The 27,952-nt window shown below is 65.4% G+C and overlaps 2 protein-coding genes across 9 annotated transcripts in view; one reads left to right on the forward strand and one right to left on the reverse strand.

Moving 5' to 3' along the window:
- Nucleotides 1-18,447, forward strand: part of BRSK2 (BR serine/threonine kinase 2) — a 48,391-nt gene extending 29,944 nt beyond the window's left edge. The window contains exons 4-20 of one of the 4 annotated variants that reach the window (XM_055583276.1): nucleotides 1,204-1,344; nucleotides 2,196-2,312; nucleotides 2,745-2,778; nucleotides 2,966-3,034; nucleotides 3,168-3,314; nucleotides 3,924-3,955; nucleotides 4,245-4,409; nucleotides 4,494-4,591; nucleotides 4,660-4,810; nucleotides 8,094-8,154; nucleotides 8,835-9,042; nucleotides 9,355-9,403; nucleotides 12,856-12,979; nucleotides 13,533-13,713; nucleotides 13,812-13,901; nucleotides 16,188-16,235; nucleotides 17,756-18,447. In XM_055583276.1, coding sequence (XP_055439251.1) covers nucleotides 1,204-1,344; nucleotides 2,196-2,312; nucleotides 2,745-2,778; nucleotides 2,966-3,034; nucleotides 3,168-3,314; nucleotides 3,924-3,955; nucleotides 4,245-4,409; nucleotides 4,494-4,591; nucleotides 4,660-4,810; nucleotides 8,094-8,154; nucleotides 8,835-9,042; nucleotides 9,355-9,403; nucleotides 12,856-12,979; nucleotides 13,533-13,713; nucleotides 13,812-13,901; nucleotides 16,188-16,235; nucleotides 17,756-17,775 — 1,735 coding nt within the window. In that variant the 3' untranslated portion in view covers nucleotides 17,776-18,447. Of the gene's footprint in view, nucleotides 1-1,203; nucleotides 1,345-2,195; nucleotides 2,313-2,744; nucleotides 2,779-2,965; nucleotides 3,035-3,167; nucleotides 3,315-3,923; nucleotides 3,956-4,244; nucleotides 4,410-4,493; nucleotides 4,592-4,659; nucleotides 4,811-8,093; nucleotides 8,155-8,834; nucleotides 9,043-9,354; nucleotides 9,404-12,855; nucleotides 12,980-13,532; nucleotides 13,714-13,811; nucleotides 13,902-14,082; nucleotides 14,169-16,187; nucleotides 16,236-17,300; nucleotides 17,525-17,755 lie in introns of those variants that run through there. The other 3 variants (XM_055583273.1, XM_055583275.1, XM_055583277.1) reach the window with 3 other exon arrangements.
- Nucleotides 18,448-21,137: 2,690 nt separating this feature from the next.
- Nucleotides 21,138-27,952, reverse strand: part of MOB2 (MOB kinase activator 2) — a 58,479-nt gene continuing 51,664 nt past the window's right edge. For all 5 annotated transcript variants that reach the window (XM_055580505.1, XM_055580502.1, XM_055580504.1 and 2 more), the window contains one exon: nucleotides 21,138-27,885. In XM_055580505.1, the coding sequence (XP_055436480.1) occupies nucleotides 27,593-27,885 (293 nt within the window). In that variant the 3' untranslated portion in view covers nucleotides 21,138-27,592. The remainder of the gene's footprint in view (nucleotides 27,886-27,952) is intronic.

Here is a 27,952-nt window from a genome sequence, read left to right on the forward strand (position 1 = left end):
GGCTGGGTGATGGGACAGGATGCTGGGAGGACACAGGCCGGCCTGGCTGTTGCTGGGCCCAGCGCCCTCCCAAGGTGCCAGGGAGGGCCGGGAGCCTGGACGTGGGAGCTTAGGCAGGGCCTCTGCCCCTGAGCTGCGGTGCCGCCTGAACCCCCTCTCAGGAACAGGGCGGGCCCCGGGAACCGCCTCTTTCCCCGCTGACACCCCAGCGTATCCCCGCCCTGTGTCCCAGCCCCTTCCTTCCCCAACTCCTCGCCACAGACAGGTTGCCCCCCCACCGGCCCTTCCATTTCTGTAAGACCAGCTCCAGGTCCACAACCCCGTCCCTGCCAGCCCTGGTCCCACCGCACGGCTCCTGTCACCCTCTCCCGTCCCCAAGCCCCCTCAGACCAGCAGAACCACCCCTGTCCAGCTCCCACCGGGGATTCCTCAGGGTCTGTGCTCAGCCTGAGTCCCAGCTCCCCTGAGGACCGCCGCCCACCCCACCCCAGAAACCAGCCCCTCAGGCTCCACCCCAGGGAGGCTCAGCTCGGACACAGCCCCGTTCTCGGTTCAGAGAGCCATGGGATTCCCCCCCTCTACACCATCCAGCTGTGTTGAGCCAAGTTGGGAGCAGTCACTACCTGCTATCTGGACACGCCCAGGCCTCTCCCCCGCCTAGGCCCCTCCCCCGCCCAGGCCCCTCTTCCCACCTAGGTCCCTCCCCCAGGCCCCTTCCCCCCCGCGCAGGCCCCCCCCCTTTCCATCTAGGCCCCTCCCCTGCCCGGGCTCTTCCTCCCGCCCAGGCCCCTCCTCCCACCTAGGCCCCTCCCCTGCCCAGGCCCCTCCCCCATCTAGGCCCCCTCCTCCCGCCCAGGCCCCTCCCCCACCCGGGCCCTCCCCCCGACCCTGCCTCGCATCTTCCCAGACCAACTGTGCCCTGCCCCAACCCATCCCTTTTGAGGTCCGCCCTGCTGGCCCCCGGCTCCCTCAGGGTCTGAGCATCTGACATGTCCTCGCTCATCCAGGAGCCCAGGAAGGGCCTGGAAGGACCAAACCTCAGGCTCAGGAGAGGGTCAGCTACCTCAGTGCCCCCTGGTCTTGAGGCTCAGTGTGGGTCTGTTGCCTGGGCCTGCCAGGAGGGGAGTGGCGGGCGCCCACCTGCTGAGGAGCAGCGGTGCCCTGGCTGGGTGCGCCCACCCAACGCCTGCCTGCCCCCTGCAGATACCTGGTGCTAGAACATGTGTCTGGTGGAGAGCTCTTTGACTACCTGGTCAAGAAGGGGAGGCTGACCCCCAAAGAGGCCCGGAAGTTCTTCCGCCAGATCATCTCTGCGCTGGACTTCTGCCACAGCCACTCCATATGGTGTGTCCCCGCCCACCAGGTGCCCCGCCCCACCACGTGCCCCCCACCCCTCCAGGCACCCCAGTTCAGTTCAGTCGCTCAGTCGTGTCCGACTCTTTGTGACCCCATAGATTACAGCACGCCAGGCCTCCCTGTCCATCACCAACCCCCAGAGCTTACTCAGACTCATATCCATTGAGTCAGTGATGCCATCCAACCATCTCATCCTCTGTCACCCCCTTCTCCTCCTGCCTTCAATCTTTCCCAGCATCAGGGTCTTTTCCAATGAGTCAACTCTGCATCAGGTGGCCAAAGTATTGGAGCTTCAGCTTCATGTATCTTTCCAATGAATTTTCAGGACTGATTTCCTTTAGGATGTACTGGTTGGATCTCTGTGCAGGCACCCAGGCACCCCATTCCCCACCAAGCAGCCCCCATCCCTGCACGTGTGCCTCCCCCAGCTCTTGCATCCCCCCGCCCCCCCACTGAATCAGGCAGCATATCCCTACTGACCCCCTCGGGGCATCAGAAAGCTTTCTGCCAGGTGCCCACCCAAATGTCCTTGGTGCTTTCAGAGGCCCAGGGGCCAGGGTATCCTTGGTCTGGGGGCCCCAGGTTGGTGCTGGCCCAGAGCAGGTGTGAGGTGTGGTGGGGGAAGCAGGAAAGGGGAGAGATTCCAAGGAGTAAAGCAGAGCGTGCCCAACGCTGGCAGTCCTGTCCGCCCATCCTGCCACCCTGCAGCCATCGGCCCGAGGGAGACTTCCGATTGGCCGCTGGTGACATCAGCGGGCTGCGCTGCCATTGGCCTCCTGCTGTGAGGCGGGGTTTTAGAGGGGCCGCTGCGGTCAGCCTCAATCCTGCCTTCCTTCCAGCCACAGGGATCTGAAACCAGAAAACCTTCTGCTGGACGAGAAGAATAACATCCGGATCGCAGACTTCGGCATGGCGTCGCTGCAGGTTGGCGACAGCCTGCTGGAGACCAGCTGCGGGTGAGCTGAGCCCCGAGCCGGCCTCCAGTCCTACACGGGCCAGGACGGTGGCCGCAGCCTGGCCCCATGGCTGCCCCGGCAGGCGGCCCAGCGGCCTGGGCTGGAGGCAGGGGCCCGGCGCCCCCGTGGGGCTGCCGGGGCAGGGATAAGGCGTGCCCCGTGGCCCTGCCTCTGCCCGCCGGCTCCTTGGGTCCCTGGCTCCTGGGAGCATGCAGAGGCTATGAGGTTGTGGGAGAACTGGCACCAAAGCCCTGGAACCCCCCAGTAGGGCATCCATGCCAGGCAGAGTCTGGAGGCATGGAGCGGGGGTCATCCCGCCCTCGGTCTTCACCTGCTGCCGTTCTGGGGGGCAGCCCAGAAGTCCAGGGGGTGGGATGGCCAGGGCACGGTGCGTCCTGAGCCTCCTGCCCTGACTTTGGCTTTTGCCTTCAGGTCGCCCCACTATGCCTGTCCGGAGGTGATCCGGGTAAGTAGCCACCCCACCCCAGCCCCTGTCCAGACAAGGGGCCTCCCTGCCCCGGTGATTGCAGACCCCCAGGTCGGGGCCTGGCTGCCTGTCTGAGGCGCCGCCCCCGGGGCCATAGCCTCCCGGACCCTGTGTCCCCGCAAGAATTCGGGCCCTGCGCCCCCACCAACCCCAGGACTGTCCGCAGGGGGAGAAATACGACGGCCGCAAGGCAGACGTGTGGAGCTGCGGCGTGATTCTGTTCGCGCTGCTGGTGGTGAGGCTCCCCGCGCCCCGTCGGTCCACCCCACGCCCCCTGGCCCCCGCCCCCCCAGCCCCGCCTCTCTGCCCCCACACCCCCGACACCCTGCCTCGTGGGTCCGCCCGCCCTGACCCCGCACCGCCGGCAGGGGGCGCTGCCATTCGACGACGACAACCTGCGGCAGCTGCTGGAGAAGGTGAAGCGCGGCGTCTTCCACATGCCGCACTTCATCCCGCCCGACTGCCAGAGCCTGCTGCGCGGCATGATCGAGGTGGACGCGGCGCGGCGCCTCACGGTGCGTGCGCCCGGGCAGGGCCCCGTGCGCGGTCCTTCCGGGCCCGCTCCGGGGCGGGGGCGGGCGGGGAGGGTCTGGAGGGGACCAGGGTTTGGGGGGCCCCCCCCCGCTCTGAAAGAGGTCCAGCGCGCCCCCGTCGGGGCGGAGCGCCTCCTGCTCTCCCTTCGCCCAGCTCCCCCCCTCCCCGCTCTGCCCGCGCCCCGCTGCCCGCTGCTCCCCTCCCTCCGCCCCGCCCTGAGCCCCGGGGGCTCCTGCTGCCCACCCCGCAGCGCCTTACCCCTGCTTGCAGCCCCGCTTCCCCTATCTCCCCGCCGTCTCCGGGGAGGCCTGTCCTCTCCCCCGTGGGTAGGTAGGCTCAGGGCACTAGCCAGGCGTCTGGGATGGCCCCCTTCCGTGAGCCCGTGAGCCCCCGCCGTCCCCGCGCTCCCTCCCGCCCCTGGCTCCACACCTGTCTCCTCCCTCCGCACCACCACCCGCCGCTCCTTCCCCGCCGTCGGTCTCACTCCTCGCTCAGCCTCCAGCCCCGCCCCTCCGCTCCCGCTCCTCTGGCCTCCTAACGCGGCCTCCGCTCCTTCCTCGTACTAACTCCCTGTTTCTCTTTCCTTGTAGCTAGAGCACATTCAGAAACACATATGGTATATGTAAGTAGCTTTTCCTGCCCTCATCGCCTGCTTTGCCTGCCTCTGTGGCCCGAAGGGCCCGCTAGGGACGGCGGGGGGAGGGCCCGGCCCAGCGCAGGCCTACCTCCAGCCTCGGGCCCCCGGGCCAGCTCTCGGGGACCCTGGCCAGCTCGTGCTGGGCACAGGCAGGACGCAGGAGATGTGCAGGGGCCGGGCGCAGGGAGAGCAGCAGGACTCAGGCCCAGGGCCGGGGAGCGGGCGAGGAGCTTCGGGTGCTGCCGGAGGGAGTGACCGGGCCCTGTCCCCGCAGAGGAGGCAAGAACGAGCCGGAGCCGGAGCAGCCTGTCCCTCGCAAGGTGCAGATCCGCTCCCTGCCCAGCCTGGAGGACATCGACCCCGACGTGCTGGACAGCATGCACTCGCTCGGCTGCTTTCGGGACCGCAACAAGCTGCTGCAGGACCTGCTGTCCGAGGAGTGCGTCCGGGGGCCTGCCCGGGGGCGGGGGCGCCGGCCTGCAGGGACCCCATCCAGCCTCCCGGCGCCTCTCACCCTCTGCAGGGAGAATCAGGAGAAGATGATCTACTTCCTCCTCCTGGACCGGAAGGAGAGGTACCCGAGCCACGAGGATGAGGACCTGCCGCCCAGGAACGAGATAGGTACGGGGTCCCGGGGCCGCCCGCGCCGCCCCTGCGGACTGCCGGCCCTGACCCCGCTCTGCACGCAGACCCGCCCCGGAAGCGTGTGGACTCCCCGATGCTCAACCGGCACGGCAAGCGGCGGCCCGAGCGGAAGTCCATGGAGGTGCTGAGCGTCACGGACGGCGGCTCCCCCGTGCCTGCACGGCGGGCCCTGGAGATGGCCCAGCACGGCCAGAGGTGCGTGCCTCCTGCCGCCCTGGCTAGGCGGCGCTGGGCCGGGCCTGGCTCCTCTCTGCACCCCGCCCTGGGGCTGGCCTGAGGCTGCTGCGCGGCACTGCACTGAGCTGTGCCTGCGGAGGTGTCGGGGTAGGGGGCCTGCATGGGCTGCGCTGGCTGGCTGAGCTGAGCTGGACTGGGCTGGCTGAGCTGGAATAAGGTGATCTGGGCTGAACTCTGCGCCCGAGCAGACTGGGCTGGGTTGGGCTGAGAGGGGCAGGGCTTTGCTTGGTTGGCCTGGGTCAGGCTGGGTTGGGTGAGGCCATCTTGGACAGAGCTGGGCTGGAGTGGATTAGACTGGGCAGGGCCGGGCAGGGCTGGGCGGAGGTCAGCTGGGTTCAGAGCCGCAGCCCAGGAGGCTTAACCCCGATTGATGCTGAGCCCGTGTTTGGGTCAGCTGTGGCCAGGCGGGGGTCAGGGATGTGGAATCTTGGGGTGGGGAGTCTGGGCCCCCTGAGGAGGGGTGGGCATCAGGGCCCTGCAGAGCCTCTGCTGTTCCCGGGATGCTGGGCGAGACCAAGCCTCCCTGCCAGGCAGGGCCTTCAGCCCTCGGGGAGGCCCTGGGGCGGAGGCTTCGCGGGGGGTGTCACCGCTGGAGCCCCGGCCACACTGGTCAGCTGGGTGCTCGGCGCTGGGGCCAGCCGGGCCTCTGAGGAACTGCAGGCTGCGGGCCACCGTCAGGATTAAACGGGCCACCGACCCACCAGCCACGGCCCCCACCACCGGCGGTCCCAGCCCCCACCCTCTGGGGTCCCAGCCTCTGGGGCCCTCTCCAGGTCTGCCGGCCACCGTGGTCCACTGCCCGCGGCCTCCTGCCCCAGGGTGGGGGGCGGGGAGGAGCAGGAGGGAGGTCCTGCTTGTCGGGGCACCTCTCCTGGAGGCGCCGTCCTTCCTGAGCCTTGCCCTGGCTTCCGGCTCCACAGCTGCGGGCAGGCTGGGGGCTCGCCAGCCTCCCCCTGCCCTGTACACCCCACCTTCGGCCGTCCTGGCTTCCACTCTGCCTTTCAGGCCCGCGTGCCTCAGGGGCGGCGGGGGGCTGGGGCAGGGTCAGGGGTCAGCCATCCCAGGGGTCACTCCCTGGAACGCTGACCCTCCTCGCCCCCCGCACTTTCTGCTCCATCTCAGAGGCTGCTCCCCCCTGGCTTGGGCCCTTGTTGAGGTGACAGGCCGCACCCCTGGGGCGGCGCCAGGTGTCCCCCAAGGCCGCCCTGCCCATCAGGCCGCTGGCTGTGCTGCGCCCGCCTGGCCGGCCCTCCTCCTGTGCGCCTGGCCTCGGCCGGCGGGCTGTGCCCAGCTCGGAGGTGTGGAGTGCCGGCCTCCTGGGCCGCCTGGCGGGGCCGTGGCAGTAACTCTGTTTTCTCACTTTGTTCCCGCTGTAGTAAAGCAATGTTCAGTAAAAGCCTGGATATCGCTGAAGCCCACCCCCAATTCAGCAAAGAAGACAGGTATACACCCTGCCCCCCTCATCCCCCGCCCCAGCCCCACAGACAGCGGCGGGCCTGGGGGCAGGGCTGGGCTTCGGGTGGCCACCCGCCTCTGGCGAGGGAGCCTTCCCGTGAGCCGGGGGGAGGGCTGGTCAGCTGAGGCTGACGCCCAGGAGGAGGAACGTGGCCCCCTAGGAGGGCCAGGAGACCCGGGCTCTGCCCACCCCGGGCCCTGGGCTGCCCTCGGCTATGGTCAGCGGGCCTCTGGGCCTGTTCGGCTCCCCTTCCCCACTCCACACTGGCCTGTGTCCGGGGGCCGCCCGGCTGTCCACACGGACCAGAGTGGAGGTGGTCGCCCCGGGCGCTGCAAGCTCCCCAGGAAGGAGCAGGGGCCGTGCAGGTCCCAGGAGGCCCTGCACGCCGCCCAGCCCTCCAGGCCCCTGGCGCCCCGCCTGCAGGGCCCGCTGCCCGGCAGCGCCCATGGCGGGGCCTCGCTTGGCCCCAGGCCCCCTGGCTCCCCCTCCGTGCCCCCTCCCACCCCGGCTGCTCTGCACTGGCGTGTCCTTCCCGCAGCTCAGCTTCCAGGCTTAGACAGCAGGGCGTGGATGCGGCCCCGTCTTTCTGCCGCTGCTTCTCTGCTTCCTTCATGCCGAGCGGCAAGCTCGCAGCTGCTGCCCCTGCCGGCCGTGGTGCAGGGTGGGCCCCCGCTGGGACCGCCAGCCCGCACTCCGTTCTCACGTCTGAGGGCTTCGGGCCCTGTCCAGCGGACATGGGCGGACTGGGCTGGGGCTGCCAAGGGCAAGGTGCCGGCTCCGTGGCTGCGTCGGGTTGGAGGGTCGTCGCCGTGGGGCTCCAGCCCATGGGTGCCGGGGGCCTGGCCAGCGGGGCCCGGCTCTTCCCTGAGGCCCAGGGGCTGGCTGCGGCGTGGGCGGTGTGGCCGGGTGGGCGGTGTGGCCGCCCTTCACTCTGTTCTGTCCTCTTCTCTCCTGTGGCTGTCTCGACCCCTCCGGTTTCCTTCCTCTAAGGATGGCCGGTGCCGGCGCCCAGGGGTGAGCGGGCGTCTCCTTTCCCTCGAGGCCACGTGGGTGGTGGAGCAAGGCCCCGCAGGCCCGGCCCTAACCCGAGAGGTGTCCAGTTCCTGCCCCGAGGGGGCAGCGGCCGCAGTGGTCTCTGCCAGGCGTGCTGGCCAGTGACCTCTCTGCGGTCGTGCCCAGGCCAAGTCTGCAGGCCACACGGGGCTGGGGTGGACAGAGTCCATGTCCCTGCTGACGGCCGTCACAGGCGCCGTGCGAATGAGGAGGGGGCGGTGGGTGGCTCTGGGCCACACGGGTGGGCTGTGGACATGGAGGGGCTGGGCTGGTGCCCAGGCACCAGGGGGTGAGGCGCTCGGCAGAGTGCAGGACTCTGGGTCTGCGACAGCTCAGCCCGGAGGTTCAGCTGGGCTCGGGTCAGTGGGTGTGTGGAGAGGGGGCCCTGGGAGCCTCGCCTCCCACATCCCTCTGCTCATCAGGCTCGAGAGCTGTGCTGAGGGCCCCTCTCTGCCCTCTGGGCCTGGGGCTTTGGGCCTCGGATGTGGGGCAGCTTTTGCGTGGGGGGAAGAGGAGCCCCCAGGCCGCTGGCTGCACCATGGGGCTCCCATGACCCCCAGGGGCCCGGGCCCTCCTGGGTCTGGTGCAAGGCGGGGGACACGGCAGGCCCGCCCTGGGCACTGCCAGGCCTGCGCTGGGCCGGGGCCACCACGGGGCTCTCTGCGGGCCCACCTGAGGGGGGAGGCGCCGGGAGCGCCCCGTCTGAGCCGCCCTGCGCGCCTGTGTTCCCAGGTCCAGGTCCATCAGTGGTGCCTCCTCGGGCCTGTCCACCAGCCCGCTCAGCAGCCCCCGGGTGAGTGACCCCGCCCACCAGGGCGCCCCCCAGGGCGGGGGGCGGTCGGGCGGACCCCCATCCTGCCTGCTGCTCTGGGGGCTCCGGCTGCTCTGCTAACGGCACGTTTTCTGTTTTGTTTTCTCGTTTGTCGGTTTCTTTTGTGGCGAATGCTCCCCCACCCGCCTGCCCCCTCCTGCCTGGGGTCCTCCTGGCGCTGTGTGTACTTGCCGGGGGCGGGGCCTGCGGGGGCGGGGCCTGCGGGGGGCGGGGCATGCGCTGGGCTCTGGGGGGCCCCCTGCTCTCCCCTGTGGCTCCTGCCTGCCCTGTAGCCTATTAGAAAGTTTGTCCTGCCTCCCCCGCCCCCCGAGCTCCCCTTTGTGGCCTGCCCCTCGGCCACCTCCGCGGAGCCTGAAGCTTGCCGGAGTGCCTCCCGGCCCGGACACCTTCTCCCTCCACAGGCCGCCCCGCGGCCCAACCCCAAGACCCAGACCTTGCCGAGCAAGGCCAAGCTGACCGACAAGCCGCTGCAGGGCACCAAGTCCAACCCACTCCCGGCTGGCACCCAGGCCCAGCCCCTTGTCCCAGGGGGCCTCAGCACCCAGCCGGCCCTGCCCCCGGGCCCACCCGCCCTGTGGTCGCCTGCCCGGCTCCCACCCCCCGGGACTGAACCGAACACCAAATCTGTCCCCACCATACAGGTGACCCCTCACCCCTCTCCGAGGGGCAGTCCCCTCCCTACCCCCAAGGGGACACCTGTGCACACGCCCAAGGAGAGCCCGGCCGGCACGCCCAACCCCACGCCGCCGTCCAGCCCCAGTGTGGGAGGGGTGCCCTGGAGGACGCGGCTCAACTCCATCAAGAACAGCTTTCTGGGGTCGCCCCGCTTCCACCGCCGGAAACTGCAAGGTGAGAGTGGCCAGACACAGCAGGGGGCCGGTGGGGGGAGCTCAGGAGGGAGGGTGGGGGCGGGGGGGTGCTTGGGAGAGTGGGGGGGTGGAGGCCCTGTCCATCCTGGCCAGCAGGGCACACCAGCCGCACCGTGTCAACGGGCAGGGCATGGGGGGCGTGGCCACCTCCCCGAGACAGCAGGGCCCTTTGGAGGCCAGAGAAGGCAAAGCCTGGTTTCAGCACCAGGAGACCGGACAGCTCCCTGTGCCCGCGGCCTTGCTGGGGGCGGGGCAGGGAGGTCACCGCGCTCTCTCCCTGTCCCGTGTGCAGTTCCGACGCCCGAGGAGATGTCCAACCTGACCCCGGAGTCGTCCCCAGAGTAAGTGGCCCTGCTCAAGCTCGAGTGTGCACTGCCGGCTCCTTCCCGCTGCCTGGACGTGGAGTGTGTGGGCATCCGGGATGGACCCTGGGTGTCAGGCCAGGGTCACTAGGGTGCTGGGGCTGCCTGCGTCTCCACCTTGAGTGCCAGGGCAGGTGCGGGGCCAGGGCGGTGACACGGCCTTGCCCAGGTCTGCTCCGAAGCTGCAGCTCAGGGGGTGGGGAGTGCGGGTGGCAGGGACGGCACAGCCGTGCTTCAGAGTGACCATCCGCTCCTGCTGCGAGCCACGGGCTCCACACGGGGAGGCTGGGGGGCCCCGAGCCCCTGGGGGCCAGCTGTGAGGTGCCTATAGGAAGGGCCTCCGCCCATGGTCCCACGAGAGGCGGAAGCGCGGCCCTGAGGTGACAGGGAGGCAGTGCTGCGCTGGACGTCTGGAGACAAGTCCCTGTGTCTGGGGCCCAGACCCCCAAGAGGCCCCAGCCTGCTCTCCCTTCACTGTGTCAGCGAGGCCTGTGGGGTGGCCACGGGCAGGGTCGCCGCGACCTCACTGCAGGAGAAGGTCTGTCACCACCGCATCGAGGCCCACGTGGGCCTGTGGACAGCGCTGGGGTGGAGCCGGAGGGCCACCAGCCCCAGATGCAGGGCCTCGGGGCCTCTGGGACCCCCCATTGGTGTCCCTTTGGTCAGGATTTCCTGCCGTCATCAGAAGCTCTGGCAACCACATTTGTAACTTGTTAGGTTTTCTAGAAAAGCTTTAAAAAAAGCCTACCCAGAGCAGCGGACAGCACCGTGCAGGCAGCCCACAGCCTCGCGCCCACTCTCAAGTCCTGGAGGCCTGGTCCCCCCACAAGGGCCCTGGCTGGCACCCGCCCCCCACCCAGTGGGTGTGGCTGACGGGGGAGCAGACGGGTGGCCCTGGGGTCAGGGGCGTCCCCGGCATCCGCTCCTCATGAGGTTGCGGTCTCCGGCCCAGAGACGTCGCCTCCACGTGGTCGCAGCCTCGGTCCGTCGTGTGTGCGCAGCGTTCACACCCGGCCTGCACGATGGCCCAGGCTCTCAGCTCCAGGGGCGGGAACCAGGCCGGCACCTCATCTCAGGCCATGAGCTCTGTCTCTTCCGGGAGGCCCAGCCTTTGCTCTCAGCGCCTTCCCCCAGCGGGTGAGGCTGAGTCCGCGTCAGCACGTGTAAGAGCTGCTATCAGACAACACGCCTTCACCAACAGGCCCAGCCGGGCCCGGACTGAACCGCACAGGCCTTCCCAGCCCCTCAGGCTGCTGTCAGACCCGACGCTGAGTGCACAGCTGAGCGCTCCCGTTACTCAGTCTTGTCATTGAGGGAGACGGGGCGCTGGCCCCCACCGCGAGCTCCAGAGCCACCTCCTGGCCCTTGTCTGAACTTGAGGCCCGCGGAACTCTGGACGCGCCGACGGCTGCAGAGCCAGCAGGGTGTGCGAAAGGAGGCGAAGGTGGCCGGCGACTGCCGGGGGCCGGGAAGGGCAGGTCTCTGCCTCGGAGGCCACACCCAGAGGCCGGCTCCAGCCCCACGAGTGGACATGGCCTCTGTGGGCAGGCTGCCTGCCGCCACAGCATTGCCACGGGCCCCAGAGCCAGCTCCGGAAACGGGCAAGAGAAAGGGGAGACGCACAGGAGGACGCCCTGTGAGCTGAAGACCCACTCACGCTGCCAGCGCCACCCGAGCAGTACTGGCCTGGACGGGGCCCCTGCTTGTGGAGCCCTGGCCGTGTCCGCGGCTGAGCTCCTGGTGTCGGGCAGGCGCTCCCGCCAGCGCTTGTCCACCCGCCAGCCTCGGGGTCAGGCCCCGCTCCACAGCATTGGTCAGTGATGGTCATCTCAAGGCCCATCCAGGGCTCCGTCCACCTCCAGGCTCAGCTGGTCACCAGCAGGATTCAGGCTCCTGGCTGCACAGGCCTCCCCATCCCGTCCGTCTGTCCTGCTGTGTCTAACCATGTCAGTTTGTCCACACGAGGTGGAGGCCCCTGGCCAGGGGGAGGCCGGCCTTTCAGAGCCTGATCTTGGGGGAGAGGCCCGCTGCCCTCCTGCTCAGAAGCGAGTCCCGGCCTTGTCCACCGTGGGAGGGGCCCTCATGGGCTGAATGTGGGAGGCAGGACGTGTGTGCTGAGGGGGCGGCCCAGCCCAGAGGGGGGCCTCGGACACGGCAGAGGGACAGAGGACGATGGGCAGGGCGGGCCGGGTGCCCCCGAGGTGCAGGCTCTCATGCGAGAGGGTGCTGCCGCCCTGGGTCCCTGGGGTGGCCCCTGCCCCGCCCCACGCAGCAGCTTGGCCCCCGGGGGTCTGAGCGAGCTCCGTGTTCCAGGAGTGATCTGGGCGGGGCGGCAGGCACCAGCCCCCGGGCACAGAGGGAGGGCAGGTGGCATCTGGGCCCCAGCCCCCGTCTCTGCCCCCGTCCCTGTCCCCCACCCCGGGCAGACATGCACAGGGTCCCCCGCCTGCCCCACCCACACAGCCCCCGATGGGCACCTCTCCCTGGGAGCTGCAGGGAGGCCGCTCCACAAGTCACCCCCAAATAGCGGCGTAACGCAAGGCTGGGGTCAGGGTGTGCTCAAGGGCAGGGCGCCCCCCACTCTCCCCTCCTCCCCTCCTGACGGGGTCTCAGCAGGTGCTGCCCACACCCAGGAGGGAGGGGGTGGCTGCAGGACCACCTTGAGGGCTGCAGGCCTCGGGGTGGGGCTGGTCAGGGTCAGGATGGAGGGACGGTTAGGGCGGGGAGTCAGTCAGGATAGTGGAGTCCAGATGGGGTCACAGTCATGGCTGGGATGGGGGTCAGGATGGGGGGGGGGTCAGAGCTGTGGGGTCACGGTCACCATGATGGGGGTCAAGGCACGGGCTGTGGGATGAGGGTCAGGATGGGATCAGAGGTCAGGTCAGGATGGTGGGGGTCAGGACTGTGGGGTCATGGTCACCATGATGGTGTCAAGGCAGGGGTTATGGGGTGAGGGTCACGATAATGGAGTCAGAGATCAGGATCGGGGGGGGGTCAGGACTGTGGGGTCACAGTCACGGCTGGGGTAGGGGTCAGGGTCAGGATGGGGTCAGGGCTGTGGGGTCACAGTCACTGTGATGGGGTCGAGGCAGGAGCTGTGGGGTGTGGGTCAGGATAATGGGGTCAGAGGTCAAGGTCAGGATGGGGGAGTCAGGGCTGTGGGGTCACGGTCACCGTGATGAGATCAAAGCAGGAGCTGTGGGCTGAGAGTCAGGATGATGGGGTCAGAGGTCAGAGGATGGTGGGGTTCAGGGCTGTGGGGTGAGGGTCAGGATGGTGGGGGTCAGGGCTGTGGGCTGAGGGTCAGGATGGTGGGGCCAGGGAAGGGGTCCAGTTATGACAGCGAGCTGCCTGCAGCCCGGGGAGCGGACAGGCCAGCACTCAGCTTGGCTGGCGTGCCCTGAGCTGACCAGCCGTCTGCCCGCACTCAGGCTCGCCAAGAAGTCCTGGTTCGGGAACTTCATCAGCCTGGAGAAGGAGGAGCAGATTTTCGTGGTCATCAAGGACAAGCCGCTGAGCTCCATCAAAGCCGACATCGTCCACGCCTTCCTGTCGGTGAGCCTCTCGTCACGAAGTCCCTGACCCCAGGACCCCGGCCTGGGCAGGGCCAGGGGGGCGGGAGACGGGTGTCTCCTGGGGAGGGCCCAGGCCAGGTGTGGGGGTGCCTCCAGGGACCCCTCACTGAGGTGGGGTGATGCACAGCCACTCTGAGGAGGGGCCTGCGGCCTCGTCGTGGGGCAGGGGGCTCTGCAGGTCTGGGGGATTCGCCTGGGGCCTCGAGACTGTCCCCAGGAGCCTGGCACCCTGTCCTGTGTGCCCGCTGCCTGCCTCCTGCAGCCCCGCGCCCCTCCGTGCAGAGGCTGCTCAGCCCGACCAGAGCCACAGGCCCGCATCCAGCAGAGCCGGGCCTCGACCCTGGGGGGCGTGTCCCCTACACGCGGCCCAAGCTCTGGCCCGGCCTCTCCCCTCCCACCGCTTGAGCCCTGCTTTCTGCCCCATGTTGGGGTCCACCTGCCTGAGGCAGAAAGCCCCCGCTGCTGGGGCCTGGGGGCCAGGGGGCGGGCGGCTCCATGAGGGGAGGCCGCACTCACGCTGCCTGCGCCCACAGATCCCCAGCCTCAGCCACAGCGTCATCTCCCAGACGAGCTTCCGGGCCGAGTACAAGGCGACGGGGGGCCCGGCTGTGTTTCAGAAGCCGGTCAAGTTCCAGGTGGACATCACGTACACGGAGGGCGGGGCCGCGCAGAAGGAGAATGGCATCTACTCGGTCACATTCACGCTCCTGTCCGGTGAGCAGCTGGGGAGGCCCGGGGCCGCCCCCTGGGCGCGGGGCTGCAGTGTGGGGGTCCCCGCTGGCCCTGCCCCTCACCCGCCCTGTCTCCCCCAGGCCCGAGCCGCCGCTTCAAGAGGGTCGTGGAGACCATTCAGGCCCAGCTGCTGAGCACACACGAGCAGCCCTCTGCCCAGCACTTGTCAGGTGAGGGAGGGGCCCGGCTTGGTGGCCCGAGGGCTGGGGACGGGGTGCGGCCCCTCTGCGAGCCGCCTGGCCCGCAGCCACGTGCCCCCAGGGAGCAGGGCGCTCCCGCACAGCGGCGTCTCTGCACACCAGGGAGGTAGGGCCGCACGCCACACTGAAAGGCGCCTCTTGTCCACTGTAGAACCCCCCCCGCCAGCTCCAGGACTAAGCTGGGGTGCTGGGCTTAAGGGCCAGAAGGTGGCCACCAGCTACGAGAGTAGCCTCTGACGCTGGCAGGTAAGGTGTCCGGCCCCACCGCCGGGGCAGGGAGGGGGCTGTGGGCAGGTCCTCTGCGAGAGCCAGGCCGGCCCGAGGAGGGCGCCCTGCGCCCACCCATACATCCAGTGGCTGCCTCCCGGCCCTGGACAGGCCATGCAGGCCCAGCACCCAGCTGAGCAGCTGGACACGGGGCAGCCCGGCCCCTGGCCAGCGAGAGCGGGCTCCTCTGGAGTGACCGGGGTCCTGCCGGGGCCCTGCGCCCTTGGGGTCCCCCAGAGAGCATCCTCCAGGGTGGGGGGTGGTACCCACTCTGGTACCCACTCTGGCTGATGTGAGGGGCTGTCTGCCACCCACCCTCCCCTAGACGGGCAGGACATGGGGGCCTGAGGTCCAGGCGAAGCAGGGGTCTCCCAGTGGGCCTAGACGGGGGCACACAGGGGCTGGCGTTGCCCAGGCCTGCAGTGCTGGAGGCCCGGGAGCCTGCGGGTCAGCACGGCTGGGCCCTGGCGGGGAGGGCCTGTGGCTGCGCGGGTGCGGGTGAGCCCTGGGGCTCGTGCATGATCGGTGAGCAGCGTGTCAGGGAGGGCATGCGGCGCGGGTTTGCGGCGGGAGATGCCAGCTGACCGTGAGGCCCGTGTGGGGCCTGGGGAGCGCAGGGTCCAGCCCAGAGCCCCCCTCTCAGGGCCCCTGTGGCCAACTGTCTGTGCTTGTGTGTGGGGTCCTAGAGGCCGAGCGGCCCCCGTCCATCCCGCCCCGCCATGCTCATTCCATCGTCTGTGTTCCACCTTTGCCTCCTTGTCACGTGTGCCCCTCTGGTGGGGGGGCTGGGGCTGGAGGGCTCTAACCCACGGAGGGGGCCCATTCCCCCGGCCCTGGGAGCTGGCTGGCCTGGGGGCTGTGCCTTTAATGCCCCTACCTCAGAGGAGGCAGCACTCCCAGGGGGAGGCCGAAGCTGAGGCAGGACAGCTTGTCCGGGGAAGCGAGCAGGGGCCTGGCGAACTGCCTGGAGGACAGGGACACGGGCTCTCTGTGTTCCTGGCCAGGCAGAGTCCCGCCCTAGGGGGTCCCCTCCCGTCAGCCAGTGTCCCCCGCACTAGGCCCTGGCCCAGGAGCAAACCTGGTGGACCGACCCTTTTGGCAGGGCCCCACCCCCGCGCCAGCTCTGGGTCTGAACCACCTCCCTGGAGACTGCTGGGTGCCAGCTCTGGGCCAAGCCCGTCTGCCCAACCTTCCTTCAGGGAGCCCTGGACCTGGGGAGCCCAGGCTGGGACCCCAGCCCCTCCCCCAGGGCCCTTACCTGGTCCCTCCCTCTCATACTGGACTCGCTCATCCAGAGAGCTCATTCCTAAAGCCACTGGATGTGGGGAGGGGGCAGAAGCTGGGGTCCCTCTGGGGCACCAGGCTGAGACCTGGTAGCCACTCCAGCAGGGCCCCATTGCAGCCCAGGGAGAGGCCCTTAGAGGGCCTGGCTGCCTTCCCCACCCCCAGCCCACCTGGCCTGGCCCAGCAGAAGGTGGAGAGAGTCGGGAACGGGGTGCCTCCCTGAGTCTGGGGCTAAGGGGAACCTTGTAGCCACTGGGTCAAAGAGTGTGAGTGGTAGGCTGAGGACCCAAAGGTGGCCTGCACAGACCCTAGCCAGAGGCCTGGACCTCTCAGCTTCTAAGCGAGTGCCCTGGACCCAGAGTCAGAGGGGAGGGAGGGCCAGGCATGACCCCTCAGTGCCCAGGAGAGGGGTCCAACTCTCTGCTGCCCTCTGCCGAGCCCTGTGCAGCTCCGGCGGGAGCCTCCTCGCTGAGCCCCGGATTCCACGTTCCGGCGCCTCTCTGAGCACCGGCCCTCTTAGCCCGCCTGCGTTGGCTCCACCCCTTGGCCACAGCCCCGCCCGCCCTTGGCCACGCCCCAGGCCCCGCCCCCTCCCAGGGCCCCGCCCCCTCCCAGGGCCCGGCCTGAGGCTGCCCCCCCAGCTCGAGGTCTGAGCTGGAAGTTGTGTTCACACGTCTCCCCTCCTTTCTCCGTTCTGTGCTCCAGACACCACTAACTGTATGGAAATGATGACGGGGAGGCTTTCCAAATGTGGTAAGAACCCCTCACGCGCACCTGGGCCCCCCAGCCTGTCACCCCATTGCTCACCCCTGCACCCCCTGCAGCCTGCTCCTGGCGGGTGCTGCCCCCACCCCCGGCTGTCCTGGGGTCCCTGTGTACCTGAGGGGCCTGGACACGCACACGTGGCCGCGCTTGCCCCCAAGGCGCCCGGCTGTGCCCAGCCCCTCCCCCCTGCCACCAGCCGCCTCCCTCACTCAGCTCCCAGAGCGGTTGCAGGCCCGGCCCAAGATCAGGGCAGGCCAGGGAGGGACTCCAAGACTCAGAGCAGGAAGGGGCGCCTCGGCCCCAAGGCCAGCAAGGCTCCCAGCTGCGGGCTCCGGCCCCAGGTCAGGGCGCCCCCAGGCCCTGGGCTGCAGGCTCGGGTCAGGCCCTCTGCCACCGGACGGGGCGGGACAGGGCTCCTGCTGTTCCGTCTTTGGAGCAGAGATGGGGGTCCTGCCTGTTCTTGCCCAGGTGGGGGCCTGGCTTAGGAGGAGGGCCTGAGGTGCCCCAGGGCCAGGACCACAGGGCCCCCGGGGGGCTGGGCCCCCACGGCTGCCCCTTCCTTTTCCCTCGGAACGGTCTCTCCGGGACCAGGGCCCCCACTCTGGCTGCCTGCCCCAGCCCTCACCACACCCAAGCTCCATGCCTGTCCACCGATCCATCCGTCTGTCTGTCTGCTGCTGACCTCTGTGTCCACGCTGTGCCACCCGGGTTGGCCAGGGGCGGGGCTCCAGGCCTCCCAGGAGGAGTGTGACGGGCACACTGGCTCCGGCCTCCAGTCCCCGAGTCCCGCCCAGCCCCGGCCTTCCCGCCGCTGAGGACTCAGGGTGACGGGAGGCCTGGCGGAGGAGGAGGGTCCCCGCCGGCCTGGGCCCCAGCCCGCCGCCCGGAGGCCTCGAGCCCCCGGCCGCCAGCCCCGCTTGCTGCCGCGGCCCCGCGCCCGCGCAGACGCCCTAGTGGGCCCCTGGCTCATTCGTCTATTGTTCTCTCTCTTCCCTCCCTCCCTCCTTTTCTCTCTTTTCTTTTTTTCTTTTGTCTTCTGTTCTGTGCACCCAGGCAGCCCATTGAGTAACTTCTTTGACGTAATTAAACAACTTTTTTCAGACGAGAAGAATGGGCAGGCGGCCCAGGCCCCCAGCACGCCCGCCAAGCGGAGTGCCCACGGCCCACTTGGGGACTCCGCGGCCGCTGGCCCCGGCCCTGGAGGGGACGCCGAGTACCCAGCGGGCAAGGACACGGCCAGGATGGGGCTGCCCGCCGCCCGCCGGGAGCAGCCTTAGACAGACACATAGCCCCCTCCCCTCGTGCGGCCCGCTGCCCGCCCGCCCGCCCGGGGTGGACCCAGGGCCACGCCCGTCTGTCCGTCTAGACTGTCGTGAAGCCGGGGAGGAAAGGAAAGGGGGCCCCGGGGTTCGCAGCCCAGGCTGGGCCGACCGGGCCCGCTCTCTCTTTCTCTTGCTCTCTCTCTCTGCCTGTCTCTGACAACGCCACTGTCTCCACTCTGATACCAGGAATTATCCCGAAAAGTTAACATGTCACCTCCACGAGGCCGCCCTCCGTGCTCTCCGCCGGACTCCGGCTGACCGAAGGCAGCTGCCGCAGACCCGCCCTCTCCTCCTGCCGCCCGCCCGCCCGCCTGCCCGCGCGGCAGCTCTGCCCAGTTTCAGCTCCGCATGGCCATGGGGAGGAGGACCCAGGCCCCCAACTGGACGCACGCCGACCAGCGCCCTCGGCAGGTCCAGCTGGCCTCCGGGGCGGGCCCGAGGGGGCGAAGCAGTCGTCTGGCCCTGCCGCCTCGGCCTCTCCCCGGCGCGCCCCCCCACCCCGCCGCTCCTCGTCCATGCACCTCAGCGCCGCCCACCTGACCTGCCGCGTCCCACCCCCAGCTCCCTGGGGGCCGCAGGTGGAAAGAGACCCAGGGCCCAGCGTGCCCACTGCCCCGAGGCTGGCCGAGATCAGTATTATTTATTTGCTGTTTTAACTTATTGAGTTTCTTCTCTGTTCAGGGAAGGGGCAGCAGCAGCGCCGTTCTGCCGTCTGTCCGTCCGTCTGTCTGTCTGTGTGTGTGTGTATGTGTGTGTGTGTGTGTGTGTGTGTGTGTGTGTGTCTTGGGCAGGGTGGGGTCTGGGCCGAGGTGCCCCGTGGACAGAGCCGTCGGGGTGCTGGGGGCAGCCGGCTGGTGCAGTGCCGGCAAGCTACTGTAAACTTTAAAGAATTCCTGCAAGATATTTTTATAAACTTTTTTTCTTGGTTGTTTTTGGAGAAGGGTGTTGGGGGCGGGGGCGGGCCGCGGGGCAGGGCTAGACTTGGAGTTCGGTTCTTTCTATACACACACATATAAATATATTTAGAGAATGGCGTGGTTCGCTCTGTCCCAGGTTCGGTCCGAGGAGACGTGACTCCATCCTGGGGGGCCCGGGCCAGGGCCCATCTTGGTTTTGTGTCCGAGTGTGGGACCTGGGGAAGGCCTGAGTTGGCCCCCTACACATAACACGCAAGACAGCAGGGGCATTGCAGGCTTTTTTTTTTTACTAAAATGACAAAAAGTTAAAAAAAAAAAATAAAACCAACCAAGGACAAAGAGAAAGGCAGCGAGTCCCTGCGTCCGGAGGGCCGCGGCGGCAGGCGGGGTTGCATGCCCTGGCCGCCACACGTCCACCTCGCATCCACCTGCCTGCTCGCCCGTCGTGGACACATTTTAATGCTTCTGTTCCATTGACCCCGCCCAGGCTGGGGCCTCAGTACATAACAAAAAACAAAACACCTACAACAGCAAAAGCCACGCGGTCCCCGTGGGAGGGGCCTCTCCAGAGACGAGGACCGGGAAGCAATACTCTCCTTAGCCTTCCTCTTTTGTACTCGGACACACAGACGTCACGGAAACGGACGCGCCCACCCCGTGTACCCCATCAAATAACTGTGAGCAACTTAGTTCCGAACAATAAATTCCTTCCGTAAAGTCACCCACGCCAGTCTCCGTGCGGGCGGGTGGGACGTGGGACGGCCTGGGACCAAGCCAGCAGGCGTGACGGCGCGACGTCTGCCCGGCGGCGGGGGCGGGGCCGGGTGGGGCGCGGACGCCGGTAGGGCACGCTGCTGGGGTCGGGCACCGGGCGAGCCCACTACGGCTCTGCTGCCTCCCCGAGACCAGCACCCTGAGACCGCACCCGGACCCTTCCAGGACCATGACCTTCCTTTCCAGCCCTCTCTTGTGCGGGAAGAGGCAGAGGGGCGTGTGGCCCAGGCCTGGAGTGACGGGCCGAGGCAGGTGGGCAGCCCTGGGACAGCAGGCTGGCAGGGCAGCGTGGTTCCCGCCAGGGGTGGAGGCATCACGACCCCCAGGCGGGCAGCCGCCCCTCCCCGCCCCCGCCCCGTTGCTGCAATGCCAAGGACAGGCCCAGCCTCCCGAGGGCCGTGGGCCACCCAGGCCCATGTCTCAAGGGCAGCACCCGGGAGTCACCATGCGGCCGTGAGGAGGGACGCAGAGCAGCCCCTGGCCGTGGCCCCCAGCAGGGAGCACGAAGCCTGCGGAGCCGCCTCCCCGCGTGTGGAGGGGACTGTGCACCCAGCCGTCCGCACCAGCACAGTGCCACCGGCCTGGGGGCTGGGCGGCCGTCTCGCCCGTGGTGGGGACGGCGCCATCCCTGGCCCACAGCCGCCGACCGGCTGTTCCGAGGTGCTGCCGTCTGGCCCTGGGGCGGGCAGATCCGGCCTAGGGTTCCCGCGCTCCCCTCTCGGCCCTCGTGCTGGAGGCGCCGGGCTTCCCGGGCGTAGCTCTGAGCCTGGGGGCTCTGCTGCAGCGGCCCCAGACTCATGAGGGTCTGCGGCCGGGGGGCGACGCTGGAAACCGCCGCATCGCTGAGGGGGTCGGTGCCCAGAAGGTGCTCTGGGCCCAGGTTCTGCTGTGGTCCCTGCACTGCGTGGTGTCCCGTTCACTTCAGCTTAAGAACCAGGTGGAGGGAGGAGGGTTGCTTGCTACATCCTGGCAAGGCGCGTGGCTGTCTGGCTCTTGGCCTGCCGCCAGAGAGGTTCTCTTGACCCCACAGTTCTGCGTGTCTTCTCTGAGACCAGCTGACTCGCCACAGGCCGCCTCAGCTCTCCCTTGGCCCTCTTAGAGCCTGCGCTCTGACGAGTCGGCCTCCGTGGGCTCGACTGGCATCCCCCGAAGAGGACACCGCAGTCAACACCAGCGACCCGCAGCCTCCCGTGGGAGCCCACCAGCGCACTCCCTCAGGGGGCACGCCCTCTCCCGCAGTCCCGCTTCTACACCAAGCTCTCTCTCGGTTGTAAATAAAAGAAACCAAAGCAAGCTAAGCCAAAAGCTGCTGCTGCTGCTATTTACTCCTATAACTACATCCGAGTGTGCTGACAGACGCCTTCGGAGCACCTTACACTGAGCACTATGTCTGTGAAGTAGAGACTTCAATGCGCCCTTGCAGAAAACAAAAAGGATCACAGGATGACGCTGCAGGCCTGGTGACCCACCGGCCGGTGCTGCCCCCCAGGGTCACCCTGGGCCGGGGCGCGGCGCGCTGCTGGGGGCAGAGCCGGTGGGCGGGGCACCCAGCCGTGGGTGCAGCTGCCGCCCAGCCCGCCCTCTGCCCTGCCCGGAGCCCACCCTGGCCTGTCCAGGCGCTCAGCGGACAGTGGCGCCCGCGCGGAGAGAGGCGCGTCCCGGCGCTGAAAGGCCCCGCTCCCACCGGCCGGCCTCCGGGGGCGCTGCGGAGCAGAGAGCTCGCCGCAGGAGGGGCCTGGCCCGCCCCCCGCCCCCCGCGGATCCGCGCCCACTCCTGCTTCACCCTCGCCCACCAGGTCCAGTCCACACCTCCTCCCTCCAGGGCCCGCCCCCGCTCCCACCCCCACCCCCCAGCAGCCCGGTCTCCCGGTGTGGCTTGGCAAGGGTGGAGGTGGCAGGGCGCAGAGATGGTGGCCAGGGCGGGGAGGAGAGAGAAGCGGCGTGAACGTCAAAGCCGGGGTGTCTGCGTAGGCGGGGGCTGCGGAGACAGTCCCCTAGCAAGGCGGGGAGCCAAGTGCCGGCTCCAGGGCGCAGGTGGGGCTGCAGAGTCTATGCTGCAGTCAGGCCTGTCCGCAGGGTCGGGCCCTGGGTGCAGTGCCTTCGTGGACCCTCTCAGCCCTTGATGACCCTGTAAGAGTTCCATGGCCTGTCTTACACACGCTGCTGGTATAATGTGTTATCAAAAACCTAGGGGCTTAAACCATACAAGTACTGCATTTCGGACTCTCTTGTTGGCCATGATGGCTACTCCATTTCTTCTAAGGGATTCCTGGCCACAGTAGTACATATAATGGTCATCTGAGTTAAATTCACCCATTCCAGTCCATTTTAATTCACTGATTCCTAGAATGTCGATGTTCACTCTTGCCATCTCCTGTTTGGCCACTTCCAATTTGCCTTGATTCATGGTCCTGACATTCCAGGTTCCTATGCAATATTGCTCTTTACAGCATCGGACCTTGCTTCTATCACCAGTCACATCCACAACTGGGTATTGTTTTTGTTTTGGCTCCATCCCTTCATTCTTTCTGGAGTTATTTCTCCACTGATCTCCAGTAGCATATTGGGCCCCTACTGACCCGGGGAGTTCCTCTTTCAGTATCCTATCATTTTGCCTTTTCGTACTGTTCATGGGGTTCTCAAGGCAAGAATACTGAAATGGTTTGCCATTCCCTTCTCCAGTGGACCACATTCCACTGAGTCTGAAATGCAGTACTTGAATGCAATCTCAAAAATGACAAAATGATCTCTGTTTGTTTCCAAGGCAAACCATTCAACATCACAGTAATCCAATCCTATGCCCCAACCAGTAACACTGAAGAAGCTGAAAGGTTCTATGAAGACCTACAAGACCTTTTAGAACTAACACCCAAAAAAGATGTCCTTTTCATTATAGGGGACTGGAATGCAAAAGTAGGAAGTCAAGAAACACCTGGAATAACAGGCACATTTGGCCTTGGAGTACGGAATGAAGTAGGGCAAAGGCTAATAGAGTTTTGCCAAGAGAGCTCACTGGTCATAGCAAACACCCTCTTCCAACAACACAAGAGAAACCTCTACACATGGACATCACCAGATGGTCAACACCGAAATCAGATTGATTATATTATTTGCAGCCAAAGATGGAGAAGCTCTATACAGTCAGCAAAAACAAGACCGGGAGCTGACTATGGCTCAGATCATGAACTCCTTATTGCCAAATTCAGACTGAAATGGAAGAAAGTAGGGAAAACCACTAGACCATTCAGGTAAGACCTAAATCAAATCCCTTGATTATACAGTGGAAGTGAGAAATAGATTTAAGGGACTAGATATGATAGATAGAGTGCCTGATGAACTATGGACGGAGGTTCGTGACATTGTACAGGAGACAGGGATCAAGACCATCCCCATGGAAAAGAAATGCAAAAAAGCAAAATGGCTGTCTGGGGAGGCCTTACAAATAGCTGTGAAAAGAAGAGAAGTGAAAAGCAAAGGAGAAAAGGAAAGATATAAGCATCTGAATGCAGAGTTCCAAAGAATAGCAAGGAGAGATAAGAAAGCCTTCCTCAGTGACCAATGCAAAGAAATAGAGGAAAACAATAGAATGGGAAAGACTAGAGATCTCTTCAAGAAAATTAGAGATACCAAGGGAACATTTCATGCAAAGATGGGCTCGATAAAGGACAGAAATGGTATGGACCTAACAGAAGCAGAAGATATTAAGAAAAGGTGGCAAGAATACACAGAAGAACTGTACAAAAAAGAGCTTCAAGACCCAGATAATCATAATGGTGTGATCACTCACCCAGAGCCAGACATCCTGGAATGTGAAGTCCAGTGGGCCTTAGGAAGCATCACTATGAACAAAGCTAGTGGAGGTGATGGAATTCCAGTTGAGCTATTTCAAATCCTGAAAGATGATGCTGTGAAAGTGCTGCACTCAATATGCCAGCAAATTTGGAAAACTCAGCAGTGGCCACAGGACTGGAAAAGGTCAGTTTTCATTCCAATCCCGAAGAAAGGCAATGCCAAAGAATGCTCAAACTACTGCACAATTGCACTCATCTCACATGCTAGTAAAGTAATGCTCAAAATTCTCCAGGCCAGGCTTCAGCAATATGTGAACCATGAACTTCCAGATGTTTAAGCTGGTTTTAGAAAAGGCAGAGGAACCAGAGATCAAATTGCCAACATTCGCTGGATCAACGAATAAGCAAGAGAGTTCCAGAAAAACATCTATTTCTGCTTTATCAAAGGCCAAAGCCTTTGATTATGTGGATCACAATAAACTGTGGACAATTCTGAAAGAGATGGGAATACCAGACCACCTGACCTGCCTCCTGAGAAATGTATATGCAGGTCAGGAAGCAACAGTTAGAACTGGACATGGAACAACAGACTGGTTCCAAATAGGAAAAGGAGTACGTCAAGGCTGTATATTGTCACCCTGCTTATTTAACTTGTACGCATAGTACATCATGAGAAACTCTGGGCTGGAAGAAGCACAAGCTGGAATCAAGATTGCTGGGAGAAATATCAATAACCACAGATATGCAGATGACACCACCCTGATGGCAGAAAGTGAAGAGGAACTAAAAAGCCTCTTGATGAAAGTGAAAGAGGAGAGTGAAAAAGTTGGCTTAAAGCTCAACATTCAGAAAATGAAGATCATGGCACCTGGTCCCATCACTTCATGGGACATAGATGGGGAAACAGTGGAAACAGTGTCAGACTTTATTTTTAGGGGCTCCAAAATCACTGCAGATAGTGATTGCAGCCATGAAATTAAAAGACGCTTACTCCTTGGAAGGAAAGTTATGACCAACCTAGATAGCATATTAGAAAGCAGAGATATTACTTTGCCAACAAAGGTCCGTCTGGTCAAGGCTATGGTTTTTCCAGTGGTCATGTATGGATGTGAGAGTTGGACTGTGAAGAAAGCTGAACGCCGAAGAATTGATGCTTTTGAAATGTGGCGTTGGAGAAGACTCTTGAGCGTCCCTTGGACTGCAAGGAGATCCAACCAGTCCATTATAAAGATCAGTCCTGTGTGTTCATTGGAAGGACTGATGCTGAAGCTGAAACTCCAATACTTTGCCCACCTCATGCGAAGAGTGCACTCATTGGAAAAGACCCTCATGCTGCAAGGGATTGGGGGCAGGAGGAGAAGGGGACGACAGAGGATGAGATGGCTGGATGGCATCACCGACTCTATGGACGTGAGTCTCAGTGAACTCCAGGAGTTGCTGATGGACAGGGAGGCCTGGCGTGCTGCTATTCATGGGGTCACGAAGAGTCGGACACGACTAAGTGACTGAACTGAAATGAAACCATACAAACATACCTTTTTAAGTTCTGAAGTTCAGGAATGTGGTCTCACTGAAATGGCCTCACTTCTGCCAACCCTGGCGGAAGATCGATATCCTTCCTTAGCTATTTATTTTTTTTTAGCACTTGTTGATTTACTCTTGGGTGCCCCCAGTCTGTGTCGTTGGGGCACGCAGGCTCTTCAGTTGAGGCATGTGGGCTCAGTCACCCTACGGCACGAGGGGCCAACCAGGGACTGAACCACCCTGCGCTGAAAGCCGGTTCTTAACCACTGAGCCGCCAGGCACACCCCTCGGTCAGCTTCTGGAGGCCCCTGCGTTCCTGGAGCCGGAAGCCAGGCCAGTGCCATGTCACCCTGACTTTCCCTGCTCGGTCTGAAGGAGCCCCGTGACCACACTCAGCCGTCTCCCCCCTCAAGTCCAGCCGGTGAGCAAGCTCCCTGCATCTGCAGCTGTCCCCCCCGTGCTGGGGAAGCCAACAGGCCAACAGGTCCCAGGCGCAGGGGGGTGGGCTCTTTCTGGGGGGGGGGGTGTGCCCCGCCCACTGCAGACTGCTCCCTATCAAGTTCCACATCCATCTCACGTGTAAAACACACCCCTTTCCTGAAGTCTCCACCCACTACAGGCTCAAGTCAAGCTCCAAACCTCACCTAAACCACCTGAATCAGGTAATAGCGGATGCGGAATATGAACTGAGCAGGACGCAGACTGATGGAACCTGAGGCCGGTGCCCAGCAAGGCCTGGGAGTTACCCTCTGTAGCTGAGGGCTCTACCCCCAGGACCCTCTGCCCACTTCAGCCCTTCATTTTAGAGAAAAGGACCAGCGTCCTCGGCCAAGGTTCCATCAGTCTGCATCCTGCCCAGAGAGCTGCGAGTCCAACAGCCTCCCACTAGACCTTCTGTCCCTTCAGTCCAAGCTGGCAGTGTTTCTGACGGAATGAAGTTCTCAAGAACCATGGCTGTATCGTGGTATGTCATGGGGGTTCAGTCCCTAAGACAAGAGGCTCCTTCAGATCCTCCCGAGATTCTTCCCATTTCTGGCTTCCGCCGGGACGACTGAAGTCTGTTCCAAGACTCTATGACGGAATCTCTGCCCTGGTTCATGTTCTGCGTTACCGGCAAAAGGCTGCCCAACAACCCTTGGCTTTTTCTCCAGGCTGCATTTCCTGACAGGCGATCTCCTCATTCTAGTGTCTTTTTGCAGTTGGGCTTGGCTGAGACCTTCTCGACCATCAAGTGTTTTGATCCCTCTTGTTACTAGCTCTTCCTCAATCTCTCAATGTGTGTTTTACTACAAGCAGCAGAGAAAGCAGGCTGCACCTCTGACACTTTGGCTGGAGTCTCCTCAGCTCAACACCCAAGCTGCTTGCTCACAAGTCTGTTGCACAGACATTTGGGGACCCAGCAGGCCGGCTCCCTTCCGCCCCCACTCCGGCTCCCCCCAGAGGGTCCTCCCTGGGCACCAGGTCAGCCATGGTCCAGTTCCCCTGCGTCCTGAGGCCTCTGTTTCAGAGATCCATACCCAGAAGAGGAGGGGGACAGCCCACGCGGCCTGCAGGCCAAGGGCTCACAGTGAGCCAGAAGGCAGAGGGGAGGTGAGCAGGATGGGTGGCCTGGGAGGGGCCGTGGCCTCCCAGAGGCGCAGGGCTCTTGGCAGCGTGTGCGTGGGCGCAGCATGGCCAGCCAGGAGCCTGTCCTGCCGGGAGGCGGAGGGAGCAGGGGGCCCCGCTAGGCCTGGGGGCTGGTGACATGCCAGGGCCGCAGAGGAAGGGCCTGCTGGCCACAACTGAGTTTGAGGTCAGCTGAGCGTCAGGAGGACAGGAAATTCAGGACCCAGCAGGGCACAGGCTGGTGGGGAGAGTATAGGAGCCCCAGTAGCTGGGAGTCAAGACCAGAGCCCAGGGTCCCGTCACTGCCACTCATGTTTGATGGGGGAGCGGGGTGGGTGTGTGACAGGAATCAACACCCGGAGAAGGCGCAGGGCCCTGCAGGCGCGTCTCTGCCCACAGGGGACTGGACCAGCTCCAGGGCTGTTCACACCACCCTCCCAGCTATCCTACACCCACCCAAGCGATGCTGCCCAGTCCAGAGGGGGGCCCTGCAGCAGAGCCTCTGTGCCGGCTGGCCAGGATGCCTACCTCCGGCAGACTGTGACCCCTACTGCAGGGTCCCTGCTGCCAGTGTGGAGAGAGTGCACCACAGGGAGCCCGAGGGTCCAGAACCCCTGGGGACTTGACCCACAGAACACAGCCCTGCCCCCAGCTCCTGGCAACCCGTGGGCACGTGCAGCAGGGGAGTCCCGGGCGAGCCCCGGCAGGGAGGCAGCACCTGCTCTCGGCCAGCACAGCTGTGCTCAGTGAGAGCTCCGTGGGCTGGCATGCAAGGGAGGGCGCTGCCCCGGGCCATGTGAGGAGCAGGGCGCATGGCCAGGCCGCCAAAGCACGGAGCGCCGAGACGCTGAGGACACACACAGGAGCTGACCTGAGAGAAGTCTCTTTATTACACCCGCACAGGGAAACCAGGCTCTCCTGCCCCCGGCCGCGGCTCCGCACAGGCCGGCCCCCGGGGCACTGCAGCCCGGAGCCTGGCCAGCCCTGTTCCCCTCCTGGGCAGTCAGGGCAGCGGAGGGAGACATTGCAGCTCGCGGGGCTCCAGGCACGCGGCCTCCGCGCCCCTCCAGCCGGCCCTGAGCCAGAGTCCAGATCGGGCGGAGGGAGGAGAAAGCCGGGCCGGGGTCTCTAAAAGCCACTCCAGCCCGAGCCAAGACAAAGGGCGGCAGAAGCGAAGCCTGCGGGCCCCGCCGCGGGGAAGGGCCCCCGCCCCGCTGCGTGTCTCCCCGGAGGCCAAGGCCGAGCCGGGGGCGGGGCGGGCGCGGAAGACCCGGAGGGGCAGACCCCAAGAGGGAGACGCAGACGGGCGGCCCCGGAGGTGTCTGCCACGGACGAGCGGAGTCCAAGGTTCTCGGGGCCGACGCCAGAGTCCGGGCGCCCACAGACACCGACGCGCGCGGGCGCCGCCGGGCTCACCTCTCCTTGACGTGGTTCTGTGCGCCCGCTGCCCCGCCCGGCCCGTCCCCGCCGCCCCCGCCGCACAGCGCCTCCGTCAGGTCGTCCATAACCGCCGTCTCTTTGGGGTCGAGCAGGTTGAACTCGCGGGCGAAGAGGATGAAGTGCGCGTAGAGCGTGTTCAAGTGTCCGTGCAGCTCGAGCGCCAGCGTCTCCTTGAAGTGCGCCGAGTAGATATGCGCCAGCACGTGGAACAGGTACTTGCAGATCTTCTTCACCAGGGCCTCGAAGGAGCTGGGGAACTCGCGGCCTGCGGGGCGGCCGGGTCACCACCCCGGCCCCGGATCGGGGTCTGCCCCCCTCCCCCCGCCGCAGGC

Source organism: Bubalus kerabau, chromosome 5, assembly GCF_029407905.1.
Source record: "Bubalus kerabau isolate K-KA32 ecotype Philippines breed swamp buffalo chromosome 5, PCC_UOA_SB_1v2, whole genome shotgun sequence".
Taxonomy (NCBI): domain Eukaryota; kingdom Metazoa; phylum Chordata; class Mammalia; order Artiodactyla; family Bovidae; genus Bubalus; species Bubalus kerabau.